General features: G+C 39.2%; 1 protein-coding gene across 1 annotated transcript in view; it reads left to right on the forward strand.

Annotated features, from left to right (window-relative positions):
• The window catches only part of ADCY2 (adenylate cyclase 2), a 1,028,223-nt gene that overhangs the window by 917,387 nt on the left and 95,027 nt on the right, over positions 1 to 15,809 (forward strand). Inside the window, exon 18 of the mRNA XM_063451927.1 lies at positions 8,652 to 8,836. Coding sequence (XP_063307997.1) covers positions 8,652 to 8,836 — 185 coding nt within the window. The remainder of the gene's footprint in view (positions 1 to 8,651; positions 8,837 to 15,809) is intronic.

The following is a 15,809-nucleotide window of genomic DNA, read 5'->3' on the forward strand; positions in this document are numbered from 1 at the left end:
ACTTAAACCAATCACAGAATTGCTACGCAACAGGAACATTAGATATCGATGGGGTTTCCCCTTTGCACTGATTGTGAATAACAAAGGTAACATCCACCAAATTGCCTCAACTATGGACGTCCCCCCATTTCTAAGAGCTCTGGACCTGCCAGATACAGTTATAATGGACTGGAACTATCCAATACCGAACCAAGAAAGCCTTCAAATATCACAAAGACAGAAATGGACCACCCCAGCGAAAACAAAGAAACCACCGAACAGATTCATCTCACCACATCTACAACGAGAAAGGCAGCTGAACACTCAAAATCATCTGAGACCAATTTCCAACGACTAATCCTCTCTAACGTAATGATTCCCCACTGACTACTCTGCATGAAACGGACGAAGATGATTGGGGTTCTCCTTCTTCTAAAATCCACTTTAACTAGCCACATACAAACCAAATCTCTATGTACCTCGCGCATGCCACGTTGGTGACTTATTGAGACGCATGCAAGCCTTGGACACCGAGACTTTCACCTAAACCTGATCGGACAAAGTAGTTGAACATTTGAAGCAATCACCCTCATGCAGGGAGATTAATGATTTGCGTTTTCAGGTCGTATGTCCAAAGACAGTCCAGACACACACGCTGGGTTCACAATTCCTAAGTTATACGCATTTTGTACAGCATTCTATATATATATAGGTCTCATTGTCTAATGTTTATTGTTAATATGCCCGAAATAAGTCTTTAAGCTAAGAAATGTCATTAGTGGCACAACAAACCAGGGACTCCAAGGTTTCCTTTTCTAATATTAGAAATAAAACTGAATCACTCATAAGAGACTCTCTCGAGCAACTGAGGATAGGTAACCCCACTCAACTGGTTATGCTCAAGCTAATTATGTAATATACACTTTGAATAGTTACGGGAATTAGACTTATACTTAGAGACCAGGCTAGACGACAATTGGAAGTAAACTGTATTTAGTATAAAAATAAAAAATAAAAAAAAAATATACATATATAAAAATATAAAAAAAAAATAATTAAAATAATTTAAAAAAAAAAACAAAAAAAAAAAACAAACAAACAAAGAGTAACTGGAACCATCCCACAAAACAGACTATGATCTTAATAACTGATTAATTGAGATCTTCTCACCCACTGTTTATACTATCTAATCTATTAATTATAGGTCACCTGACCTTCTCTCCTAAAGATTATTTAAGCGAATAGGATCGATAAGTCCCGGGTCCTAGATACACACCTGTAGCACACAACCCCAAATAAATTACGGTTCTCTCTCTAATAAAGAGATTGAACTACATTCCCCTTAAGGGAAAACAGATTACCCACATTGTGGGGTTTAATCTCCATCAAATCTTTCATAGTCTTACTACACAGTACAGAAAACTCTTTATGAGATAGAGAGTTCACAACACAGAGAGAAATACATTTCGGATCTAATATACTCACATTTACGTTTTTAATTACGATTTACCTGTGAAATTACCTTTTCATTCATAATATCAAGAGGTCAATTTAATTACACTGAAGTGTATTATTGTTATTGATATTGATAGTGATACGTATTATACGTGTTAAATTTCTATTTGTTAACTTCTCTTTTCTTCTCATTGTTGTAATATATATACAGTGGTGCTCGCTTAGTGCCTGACAAACAACTCCACCGACAGCTTATACCACACACCTGTGCTTCTGAGACTGAGACATATCATCGACTGTGAACATTAAATCAGTTGCGCAACCAGTTGCCCGGGGCGGACCTGAAGGACTCTCTGGTCTCCTATAGGAAAATCTATCTGCAAGGTAACCAGTATCACCACCACACCCCATCTATACACCAAACTTCCCTAAGAAAATTAGGAAGGCTTGGGAGGTTATCACACCAATAATACCCAATTAACTCTCCAAAATATACTAGCATTGAACACATTCCGAGCACCATATTAACAACCGCACCTTAGTAATGTCCACTATAATTATTGTCACGCAAAATGCTAGGGGACTAAATACCCCTGAGAAAAGGTCCATAGCTCTAACGGACTTCCACAGACGTAGGGCAAACTTTGTTTACATACAAGAAACACATTTTCGTAAAGATGCTTCTCGGAGACTTCAGAATAGGGATTACCCAAGAGGTTACTTTAGCAACTACACTGAGGCTAAGGCGAGGGGTGTGGCCATCCTGGTCAGCCGCCAGACGCAATTCACTTTTCAGGATCAATTACTAGACGATGCTGGCAGATATATATTCGTGAAGGGTAAATTAGGAAACACTCAAATCACACTGGCAAATATCTACCTACCAAACAAGAAACAATCACACTCCCTCAACAAAATATTACACAAATTATCCTCCTTTTATGAAGGGATACTTATAATGGGGGGAGACATCAATATATCCCTAGATGAAATCCTTGACACTACCTCCTCGTCGCAGGGCTATCTGACGCAAACGAGACTACATATGAAAAATATCCTTTATGAGGCTCAACTATTTGACAGCTGGAGAGCGGTCAATCCTAAGACAAGAGACTACTCTTTCTTCTCACCCCCCACCGGCACTTACACACGAATAGACACAATTTTTCTCCATCATAGACACCTGCCCCTGATTACATCAGCATCTTATGGCCCGATCACGTGGTCAGACCATGCACCACTTACACTCAAGCTGACCATACCCTCGATCCCTAAGTCCGCTCCTCAATGGAAACTTAATGACTTGATACTGAACAATGAGGAAGCTGTTTCCCAAATAAAAGAAACAGTCACGAATTACTTTAGAGAAAATACCAACTCAGACACGACGCCAATCATGACATGGGAAGCACATAAGGCGGTACTTAGAGGAGAATTAATTAAGATAGCATCAAAACTAAAACGTAAGAGGGAACAAACAATTACCAAACTCACACAAGATATTAAAAATCTGGAGAGTAAACACCGGGGCGCCTCTTCCCTAGAAAATTACAATCTACTGCTCACTAAAAGGTCGGAACTCACATCGATCCTCATATTAAACGCAAAACGTAAGCTCTCACTCACCAAGGGATCTTACTATACACAGGGAGGCAAAGCGGGGAGATTCCTTGCTCAGGCACTTCAGGCAGAAAGACAATCCAGCTTTGTCTCCGAAATTAAAACGGAGAATGGCGACCTCACCAGCCACATGCCAGACATACTCAAAGCTTTCCATAAATTCTATACTAACTTATACAACTTGAAAACCTCCCAACCCACCTCACAAGACATACTAGATTTCCTAACACCCAGGATTAAACATACTCTACCACCCATAGATAAAACATTTCTTGACGAACCCATCTCCATCGACGAATTCCTTCAGGTGGTTAAAACTATTCCCATTGGCAAAAGCCCAGGCCCAGACGGCTTCACTGGGAAATACTATAAATTATTGTCTCAAATCCTAGCACAACCCTTTACCACTGCGTTTAACGCCCAAAACTTGTCATCTATCATCCCCAAGTCTGCATTAGAGGCAACCATCACTTTAATACCGAAACCGGGTAAGGATCATACGGCATGTGGCAGCTATCGACCTATCTCATTGATAAACGCAGACATCAAAATCCTCACCATAATTATGGCCAATAGATTGAAACCTCTATTACCTGGCCTTATCCACCAAGACCAGGCCGGTTTTGTTCCGTGTAGAGAAGCAAAACATAACACAACTAAAATTATTAATCTTGTACATTGGGCCCAATCGCGCAAAATAGACAGCGCTCTATTGGCTATCGATGCGGAGAAAGCATTTGATAGAGTTAGTTGGGCACTACTACACCACACAATGCAACAGTTAGGTTTTGGCCCACGCTGGCAAGAATGGTTAAACTCCATATACTCTGCACCGACGGCCAGATTGAGGGTTAATGGCCAGTTATCCCAGCCAGTAACCATCACTAATGGGACGAGACAAGGGTGCCCTCTTTCCCCTATTCTGTTCATTTTAATATTAGAACCGTTCCTTCAGGGTGTCAGAGACAACAAACATATTCAGGGCTTTAAGATTGATAAACAGGAATACAAAGTCACTGCTTTTGCAGATGACCTATTATTCATGATCACTAACCCACTCTCGACTCTACCTCACTTAATGGCGGAGATGGAAACATATGGTAAAATTTCCAACTTCCAGGCGAACCTAACTAAATGCGACCTTCTTCCAATTCACACAACGGGAAACACGAATATGTTACTACAGTCCAAATTCAACTTCAACTGGGCCTCAGGGTCGATTAAATACCTAGGTGTGCACATCCCAAACAAATTGGAATTGATTTATGCATTAAACTTCCCTCCTCTACTAGCTAACATTACTAAAGATTTACAGACTTGGCACAAACCCTGCTTTGGTTGGCTATGCAGAATCAATATAATTAAAATGAATGTCCTGCCCCGACTTCTGTATCTCCTACAAACTCTTCCCATCGCAATCCCACGCACCTTCTTCATCACAAGCAGATCCATAATCACGAAATTTTTGTGGGCACACACATCACCACGGCTAGCTCATTCCATCCTGACGAGAAACAAAGGAAATGGAGGAGTAAATCTCCCTGATATTGAGTTATACCACCAGGCATTACACTTACAGAGGGTTTACGAATGGACCAAAAACACACGATCCCAACAATGGGTTACCATTGAAAATGCCCTCCACAGCGTCCCACTACATACATGCGTTTGGTCCCATTCTAATCCTACATTTCCCATGAAGGGAACCCACAAGTCCCACCCGACGATTGACACAACCCTCAAAATGTGGCACAAACTTAGGAAAAAACTAGACATCTCTCCAATCCCGTCTCCGCTATATCCCATCACTCACAATCCCTACTTTCAACAAGGGGACTCGGGCAAATCTTTCGAACTCTATCACAAAAACGAGACACTACAGTTACGTGATATGATTCAGAACGGCAAAGTCAAGACTTTACTCCAAATTCTACCGACTGACAACCCGACAGTAATACAACTCTTACACTACCACCAATTGAAACACTTCATCAAGACTCAAAACCTACTACCCTTGGGGGACAGACCACTCACAAAATTAGAACAACTTTGCTCTTCACACCCGCTTACTAGGAAAATATTATCCTCAATGTACACACTGCTCAGAGAATCTCAAGAGAATACTCTTCCAGGGTATACAGCTAAATGGACAGAAGAGCTGAAGGTGAACTTCACACGTCCACAATGGCACCACATACTCAAAGCAGCACATACCTCTACTATTTCTTTAACAGCACAGGAGAGCAATTATAAAAGATTAACAAGATGGCACCATACCCCAGCGAAGATCCACATGATACATACCACCTCTCCAGACCAGTGCTGGAGATGCTTCCAAACAGGAGCAACTCATGCTCACATTTGGTGGCAATGCTCGCAAGTAGAAAAATTCTGGAACAGGATACATACTATTACACAAAGCATTTTCCAAACCAAATTTACACTAGCCCCAGATCAATACGTCTTCCTCATGCCTCCTCAGGGTTTTTCAAAAATGCAAACTGCCCTTTTCCGCCATTTAGTCATGGCCGCCACGCAACTAATTCCCAAACACTGGAAAAAGCCAAACCCCCCCTCGCTCAGGGAGTGGATTCAGAGGGTAGAGGACACAAAACAACTGGAAGGAATAACACATGCTAAAGCAGGGAACTATACGAGATATACCAAAGTTTGGGCTCTGTGGAATACTTTCACAGGATTGGGAACTTAATAGACAATCAATCACACCATTTTCATGATAACCGACTGATAATTAGGGGAGGAGCCTTCTGGGCACTGCCCACGGGCGGCTGGGAGCGCAATATGAAATATACAAGGACAATAACGTACCTAAACGAATGTTGTTGACAACAGTCTCTTTTACAGAGGCGACTAAAGACTTGATGACGTGATTATAGACTACAAAGTTTGGAAATATGTTGTAAGATAAGTAAAGTTATTTATACTTCCATGACCTCACAAGTATTAACAGGCATCTTACCAAAATGTGCAACCGCTCTCATGTTTTACATATTGAGTTATATAATGTTCTATACCAGGTTTCTATACTCAACTTGTCATTTTGTTTAACCTAATCTGATCAAACCGTTGGTTATGGAAATCACTAAACACAGTGTACAGAATTGTTCAATTCCGAATTCTCCAATCAAAGTATCTATGTATGTACTGTTTGCAATTTCTAATTTCACGATTGTTATTTGTGACTATTATGAAAAAATAATAAAAAATTTAAATATAAAAAAAAAAAACAGAGTGCTACATACAACCCTGCAAGCATGGGAAATTGGTAGAGCCCCACCTGTCAAAGCATTGTTGGAGTTGCATGATTGATAGGATTCTACCTTTTGTCCAACCATGCAATTGGGAGGCTCTTTCTACTTTAGTTCTGCCATTGTGTTGGGGTGGAAGGCGTGACTACATGACAGGGAGTAGGTCCAGGGGGCCCAAGCAAATGCTTGCCCAGGCCCAATGAATACTAAATATGGCCCTGAGTATACAACAATGTATTTAAAGCATAACTGTTTTGTCATACAGCTAGCAATCCAATGCCTTCTCTTATCATATTAATCTACTTACTTGGGAAATCCTTCCTCCTGGGACTCTAGTTTTCTTAGTTTAGATTGGACCTGCCAAAAATGGGGTACATTGGCATTGTGGCAGGCATGTATGATCCTATACTGTAACTAAACCCATATTAAGTTTATCTAGATGAGGTTTTTTTAAATTGCTTTGAAATTGCTGTATAGTGAATTAGTAAGTGCGCTGGATCTTGTATGTTGTTTGAATTGGCCCCAGCAGTACCCTTTTAATCTATGCATGTTCAGATGACTTCTTGATAACATTTTATTTTTTTGTTTACTTTACTGTAAAACTTACTTCCCATTAATCCAAGTACAAAACTTATGATATCAGGGTCAACTGTTTATTTAAAGTTCTTTTGTTTGGAAATGAGAAAATACTGCAAAATCACTGAAGTAATTTAGGCATTATGACTAATGAAAGAGAAGCACATTGTGATCTTGTTAATTTAAATTAGAACGTCACTGGAGGATTTCTCACAGCAGGTGTGACTTTATAATTAACAACATCTATAATATTTCTAGTTATATGTGTTACAAAATAGCATCAGCCCCCTTTACCTTCTCTTAGAAACAAACAAAATGTTAACGACAAATGTTATCCATGAGTTTATCTATTCTACCATTATTTCATTTATACAGATTTAAGATTTAATACAAAATGTAATGAACAGCTGAACACGGGTTACAAAGCAATTTTGAACAATTTGAATCTCCAATAACATTCAAACATTTATTATCCAAACTGAGAAGTTTTTAGACAGTATTGATTTTTGATAGCAGTTTTTGTCCTACCACAATCAAAAGTTACAAGAAACCTACAAAGAGTTTCAGAACTCTGTAGTCCTTCAGACAACAATGGTAACCACCCAAATCAATTCTATATCACCATGGCTAAAGAAAATGAAATATTTGGGGATAGCGTAGGGAATGTCCATAACTGTATTCACTACAAAGAAAAAAGGTTCATGCTTGAGAATATGCAAACATGGCAAAATCTCTTAGGTAACTACAAGAGAATGATCTCCAACCAAATTGCAGACAACACTATCAAGTGGATAAACTTATAGTTATTGACTTTATCTTTTTGTCTTTTGTTGATAACCACATGTATTATTGAACATATTACATTTAAATATTTATCATTGTACTGACCTTTCTTCAAATCTATATTAAATATAATGACATGTTTGCAACTAATCCAGAAAAGTCTAGCACACATTAATAATAGAAATACCCTCTCACTTGAGAGGGAACATTCCCACAGTAGGATATCAGGATGCTCAGTCAGGTCTGCATAAATCCTCTATGTATATAGGAGAAAAATAGAGAGGCAGGACCTCCCAATTAAATATTATCTCAACTTTTTGACATAAAAGATTAAAAAAAAACCTCACTTTGGTAGTGGTGGGTATGCCATCAAACTACCCACAACTTAGCAAGTGTGTAAAATATAAAACACCACCCGCACACAGTTACTTCGGGGTTAAGCTGATTGCTGATCACGTGAGACTCGTGAATCCAACTCTTAATGACATCCTCCATGATGCATTTTGCCAGCATTTCAAACCATAGAAAGCAATGATAGGGCTCTGGTACATGTGAATTATCTCCCAGACACCCCTCACTATTTATGTTGTTTTATCAGATAGTCTGCACTATGTATATTTATGTTGTTGTTTTCAGAGTATAACTTGAAGATACGACATCCACTGCAGTTTAACACCCTATGTTTTTTATTGGTATTTCTGATTTACTGTGCGTCTCTTTTGTGTCACTTTGGGGGAGTGCAACTAAAACTGTGGACACTTGTAACATTTTCTTAAGCGCTTTTTCATTGTTTTGGTTTTATTGGTGTATACACATTAATAATAGATGAATAACTATTTTCACAAACCAGTTTTTCTAAATGTGAGTATGAGAATCTCTTGCAATGCACTTTTTTACTTGTAAATGGGCGTAGTGAGGCTTTCAATAATCATGCTTATCTACAATGATTGTTTTCTTTTTCCCCAACAGTACTTTATATACAGTTGTATTTTGGGTTTCATTTCTTGTTCTGTCTTTCTACGGATAAATTATGAGTTGAAGATGACAATTATGCTGATTGCAATGGTGGTCTACAATGTCATCCTTCTTCATACACATGCATCCATGCTTGATGCTTACAGCAGATACCTGTATGCAACAGAATCTATTGAAAGGTAAAGTACTTTCTAATTTGTCTATATAAGCTACTTATTTGTGGATAAACATCTTATACAACACCACATTTTGTGATTACAAATGTAAAGATTACATAAATGGCTCTTAGTGACCAAGCACATTTGCCAGACTACTACCAAATATCTATAAAAAAAAAATATCAAATAATTGAAATCGAAAATGCTTGAGAAATTCTCGACTAGTGATCGTCTGTCCAGACTTCAAATATTTGAAGATATATGCAATGAAAAAGAAAAAAAATACCAGTAATAGTGCAGATTGTCTAGTGCTAGGTGTAGGAAAAACAAAAGAAATGTTTGGGCAAGCACTCACATTTTATAGTATCACGGCTTACCTTGGTTGGAGTCGAAAGTGCAGAGATGTATGCTTAACCTTGTAGATAAACACAACCCATGGTAACCAGGTAAGAAGCTACCTGGGCTGTGAATCTGTGCACGGGGGCTTAGGCAGGAACAGTAACCGGGTATGAGGAAACAGACAAGGGTAAATCCAGAAGAGTACTTAGGCACGGTATCAAAATGGTCAGCGCAGGCGGCAAACAGGCAATAACGTAGATTCCACAAGCAGGAGTCACAAGCCAAGTCAGTCTTAGGCAACAGACAACATAAAACATGAACCAACAAACTGACCCTGCCCTCAGGGAGAGGTAGTGTTATATAGGTGGATAATGCGTAATCTGCCTTAGATGGACTTAGAGTGATAGACAGCAACCACAGGTGAAGTTCAGCCCCCAGTGATGCAGACAATAACAGGTAAACAGGGCTAGAACCAGAAGTTCTGAAGAGGCTCAGAGGCAGGGAAGATGGCTTAGAATACAGAAGGACCCAGGTTCAAATCTCCTGTCTTGCACCTGTGGGGCGGCCATGCGAGGCAGTCTGGATGGCATGGTGAGGGCCGTGACAGTACCCCCCCTTAAGAACAGGTACTTTGTATACGTAGTATTCCTCACTGTCGAAGTCCCCATCCGTGGAATAACATCCCTCGATATCAGAGTCCCCAGAGAGGAGTTACTTCACAGTAAGGAGCCCTATAGTACCAGCTTCTGGGACCGCTTAAGAGTCATCAAGGTCTTTGAGGATCCGGGTGCAGTTGGTAAGTACTTTGATTCCAGAAGGCACATCTTCAGAACTTTTCTCCTTAGGTACATCAATAGGAATGGAGTTTGTGACTGGCAATGCCTTTTCGAACGTTGCCAAATTCTTTTTAGTACCATTTGAGGCATAGGTACAATCCAAAGGTAGATCTTTGAGCAGACAGTAAGTGGTGATGGTACTGGGTTTAACAGGAGTGTCTTCAGGAGAAGGTGCAGATGTCTTTAGAGCAGGAGATGGAGATTTTCTCAGGGGGACCAAGCATGTCCGCATCTTTGAGGTTTTACAGGCTTGCATGCAGAGCTCATGGGATGAAGAAAGATGGTAGCCAGTCGGAGAGCTGGAGGTATAGGTGGGCCAACAGGGCAATGAGAGATGAAGTGTCCCCTTTCTCGACAGTAAAAACAGAAGCCATGGCTTATCCTCCAGTCTCTTTCTTCATGAGTCTCTTTGAACTGGACGAGTCCTATTTCCATAGGAATGTCAAGAGGAACATTGGATACCTTTGGAGTCTTCCTAGGAACCGGATCATAAGAAGGCAACAAGGAGTTTTGACGTTGGTACTGGGTCTCCCCGTTTCTGGGAATCTGGGATCCTCTGGAACCTGGAACAGGCCTTAGCACAGTAGTTTTACTAGAGGTCTTGCACTGTGAGTCCATTGCAGTCATGAAGGATGCCCAACTGTCAAGGAAAAGACTCTTAGCCTGCAACATATGGTGTGCCCATGTTTTGATCCATCCAGACAGCAGGTTGATAGCTGCTCAGACTGTGATGAAGTCATGGCATATGTCCGAGGCTTTAAGGCAAACAACAACTCACAATCCACCTTAAAATACTGGAAGGATGTACGGCTACTGTCAAATCTCTCTGGCATAACAACAAATGGCTCAGAATAAGCAGGTTCCGGGACTGGGCGTACTGTGCCTTTAAGAAACTGAACTTCTCGCTGCAGCTCCGAATCAGTCTGGGCCAGGCTGGACACTTGCTGAGCAGCTTTTACATCTCTGCGGACTCTATGATGGTCAGTTCGACTTTGGTTGGAGTCCGAAGTGCAGAGATGTATGATCACCCTTGCAGATAAACACAGTCCACAGTAACCAGGTAAGAAGCTACCTGGGCTGTGAATCTGTGCACAGGAGCTTAGGCAAGAACAGTAACCGGGTACAAGGAAACAGACAAAGGCAAAGAGTAGTCAGGTACAGTATCAAAAAGGTCAGGGCCTGAGGCAAACAGGCAATAACGTAGATTCTAAGTAAAACCGCATACAGCAGTACAATCCCCACTGATGAATGTGTATCTTAGTGTACAGATGAGTTCTTGGTTAGTAACCATCCAGACTTCAGATAATATTAGATATATGCAATAAAGTAAAACAGCATACGTCTGTATGCTGAGAGACTGGTGTGTAAAGCTACACATCCATAAGTGGGGATTGTACCAGTGTATGCTGTTTTACTCAGAGCTGGTACATAGCTTTATTAAATGTGAGTGCAAGCCTTAATATTTATGTTTTGTGCCCCACATTTAGTACTAGACTATCTGAACTATTACTGGTATTTTTATATCTAATATTATCTGATGGGCTTAACTACAGAATCTTATTGAAAGAAAAAATTAACAGTCGTACCTCCCAAGTGCCATGCCAGGAGGAAGTGATGCCAGAGGGAAACTCAAAGGATGCATTTATAAGAATACATATACCTATTGTAATATCTCGCTTTCATCTCTCAACCAAAGCCCTAACCCCAATATTGGCCTGTGAAGCAGAATGTCTGTGGGCGGAGTAAAAGGAGGTGGGCCTGTGATGCTTGGAAAGGGAGAAATTCTGCCCAAAGAATTGGGAGGCCCAGCATGAATGCATGTCATGCTGCCAGCCAATCATGCAGATAGGCCAACTAAAAGGTGGTCTATGCAGACACTGCTCTTTCAGTGCTCCACGTTTGGCACGAATGCATCCAATGATGTGCTCACTCTAAACTTTCTGTGGACAGTTCCCTGGTGTCCCCCAGCACTCTCTTATCCACTCCTGATATACAGTCTGAGAGAGAGAAAAAGTTGGATGTAGTGAGTTTTTTTACTCAATGGGTCTATTCCATAGGTATGGTTCTGTCCCAGCCCTGTCCCTAACCCTAAGACTCCTAAAGTACAGGAAGAGGTCACAATTGGAAAGTTTTTTTTTTTTTAAATTTGTATTTTATTTGCATTTGCACACAAATCGTACAACAGAACCATTAAATAATGCTGTGCATGGGTATGTATCTCAAACAATATAAACAAACTTTGAAAGAATTAACGAGAGTAAGAAACAACATTATCTGTAACTGAGAGTATTGTATCTTTGTCTGCGGTCTCATGTCTCTGAGGAAAGATCAGGAATGCCGTCATCATGGGTAGCACACTGGCCGGTTCAGCTCAGGTGGTGAGCCTCGAACTCCACTGTGTTAGTAGTGGAAGGGTCTTTGTTTCTGCACTTGCCGTGGCACAGTGAGTCTCGGGGTCGTCAATGTCGTTTTGTCAGTCCCCTTGGCGTCAGTTTGCTTCCTGGGTGTAGATATAGATGGTGTGTGCTCTTGCACCTCGGCTAGCATGCCTAGACTTCGGAGGAAGGGTTCTAGATCCTCAGAGGAGGTGAGGGTGATGGGTCCAGCTCCCGATGCTGCTGAAAGGGAACTGTCGGCCCCCCCATCAATATTTCAGAGCTGTCTCTCAGTCTCCTTGCTATGGGTGCTAGTTTCCTCTTTTCCGCCAATACCGCAAAAGGGTGATCACTATAGATCACCAGTGCATTGCCCTCGTAGTGTATGGTTTGAAGTGCCCTGGATCTAAGTTTTTCCCCCTTATGGCAAAACAGGCTGTGAGGATATTTATGGGGTGATAAATATGAAAAATAATATTTCCATAAAAATTATCAAAATGTAATAGAGATGCCTGACTGGCAAAATGGTCAGGGCTATTTTACTGGCAGTTTCCTCTTTTTTCATTCCTTACTATATTTTCCTTGTATTATATAGAGAAAACATTGATACTACATTTTAAAAACTTCAGGTACTGGCTTATAGACATCCTTTTGTATACTCTATAGTTGAACAGTTGATAGCAGGTCTTTTTTCTATTCTTTTTAATCACCAATATATAGATTTTTGTCATTTCCATGACTGTCCACTTTATTGAACTTTCATTGCTATATTTTTTTGCATATATTTGCTGCTGTACCTCTGTACACCAGTTACTATTTCTAGATATATATTTCACAGCAACAATTTTAAGAAAATAACACTGGCTTACTTTCCTGTTACACTTGTTGTTACTACATTAGTAGACACTGCTTTCTCCCTATTTGATACAAAATTATTAGATTAACAGTAGTAAAACATATAACCCAGTTATTGTCTAGGTTATCAAATTGTGATATGCCTCACTCTTGGTTCTGTATTCTTCTATCTATTGAAACTGGTCTTTGAATCCTTTTTTTTTTTTTAAAGTTAGTTTAATTTTCTCTGGATGTTGTCAATTGTTTTCTATTGTCGCCTTTGTTTTTTGTTCGGCCGTTTTTATCCACCATTTTTCTTTTCTCAGCACTAACAAAATATTAGCTCAACTTTTTGGGGGAGTTCTGTTTCAATAATGACAAATAAATAGGTCAAATTCTCTGCCCAAGGAGCTTGTCTGATATTTAAAAAAAAAAAAGGTTTTGCATGTTTTAGTTTAAAAAAAAAAAATGTGAGTGCAAGCCTTAATATTTATGTTTTATAAAGGAGAGGTCAATCTCCACTGTACAACGCCTAACAAGATTGGCGTCACCAGTAGAGGCAAACTTTCCCAGTACCAAAAGGAGACTCCAGGGGTCTCCAGGGGCCTAACCCCAAGCTATTTGAGAAGGAAAAAGAAAATGAAAAAACACAGAACATACAACTGTTAAGGAACAGATGTATCGAACTGAGTATACCTGGAAGTAGTAAAGTAGTCTAGAACAGATTGTAAATACATATATGATGAAGGAGCTAGATATCCCAATATATAAAAATTAGGAAGTAGATAGAAAGGACATAAACCCTGGATGATGATAATGCATCATTCTCTGTCAAAGCAGTACTGTGGCCAACTACTATGAGCTTTAATATATCTGGCTCAATGTTGTCACTACAGTATTAGCAATATCATGTCTAATACATCAAGCAGGGAACAAAAGAAGAAAAGAAAATAAATAGCTACCACTACAAAAAAGCTTCTAAAGTGCAAAAATGCTTGGTATAACTCCAAAGCAGTCCCAATCTATATATGATCTCATATGACGACCTAAGGACACCAATATAATGGGTATTGCACACACATAAATATAATCAAAAATAAATGAAGGCTATAAACAAATGTACAGTAGGAGGAGGAACATAGATATCGTGAAGCTTAGAATGCTCACGACATATCTATGGATAAAATAATAGCCAGAAAAACCTCTGGGTGAGAATAGGAGAGCCAGGTATAAAGTAACCAGAGCTGCCCATAAATCTAGCAGCCTAAAGAGCAACGTTGTATCTGATTACAGAAATATATTAGTATCTGCCTAGCACAATGTAACTAAACCTCTATAGTGGTAGAAAGGAATAATAAAACTGACTATCTACTTAAACATAGAGACAAAAAAATTAAATGTGAAAAAAATACAGTGCCATGCCGTGAATTAAAGTGTAATGTCCCTAAGAGACAAAAAGAAACGCCTGATGCACGTTTCGGTGCTACACAGAAGCACGTTTATCAGTGGCAAATGGGTTACTGCTAAAGAAGTTCTTTTTATACCTTATATCATGCGTCCAACATCCAATGAGCGTCCTGTCTATGTAAGGGGCGTGGCCGGCATTTCCCGCGCCAGGTACAACCATTCGGCGGGGCTAGCCCAGTGACGTCATTAGAGTGGGGCGGGCGGAATATTAATGAATCTATTAGACTCCGCCCACTTATCTCAGTTCGAGATAGCATTGTACCTACATTTTGTTGTATGTCCTGGTGATCAAGGTTTATTAATCCATATGGAAAGCCCATTTCAGAATAATTATTGGGGCTAAACCATAATGGATTTCTTATGAGAAAATAATCCAATAAATTGCCAGTATAGAGACAGATAAATAGTACTCCATCATAACTGTGGATAGAAAATATACACTAAAATATAGGTATATATATATATGTATATATATATATATATATATATATATATATATATATATATATATATATATATATATATATATATATATATATATATATATATAATTCATTATGAGTTCCCTTGGTAATTAAATAGAATCCAAGTCTACAAGGAAGTATTTATATGGATATAACATTTTCTCAATCTTGGTAACCAGGTATGTTTTTAATTTAAGAGTATATGCAGTGAGTCTTATAGATACTAGATTACAGTATATACATAAAGTAATGAACTACATATGTTATTAAGCAGACTCAAGAGGGAAAAAAGCTCAATAATAAATAATAAAAAATAGTAAGTAATAATAAAAATGCTAGAACTACTTATTTACAATATATACAGGTGAATCATGAAATACTAAATTTAGGCTAGATGGAGAAAACTATATAAATATATATATATACAGTTGCAAGAAAAAGTATGTGAACCCTTTGGAATGATATGGATTTCTGCACAAATTGGTCATAAAATGTGATCTGATCATCATCTAAGTCACAACAATAGACAATCACAGTCTGCTTAAACTAATAACACACAAAGAATGAGATGTTGCCATGTTTTTATTGAACACAGCATGTAAACATTCACAGTGCAGGTGGAAAAAGTATGTGAACCCTTGGATTTAATAACTGGTTGAACCTCCTTTGGTAGCAATAA

This window comes from Pelobates fuscus, chromosome 4, assembly GCF_036172605.1.
Source record: "Pelobates fuscus isolate aPelFus1 chromosome 4, aPelFus1.pri, whole genome shotgun sequence".
Taxonomy (NCBI): Eukaryota; Metazoa; Chordata; class Amphibia; order Anura; family Pelobatidae; genus Pelobates; species Pelobates fuscus.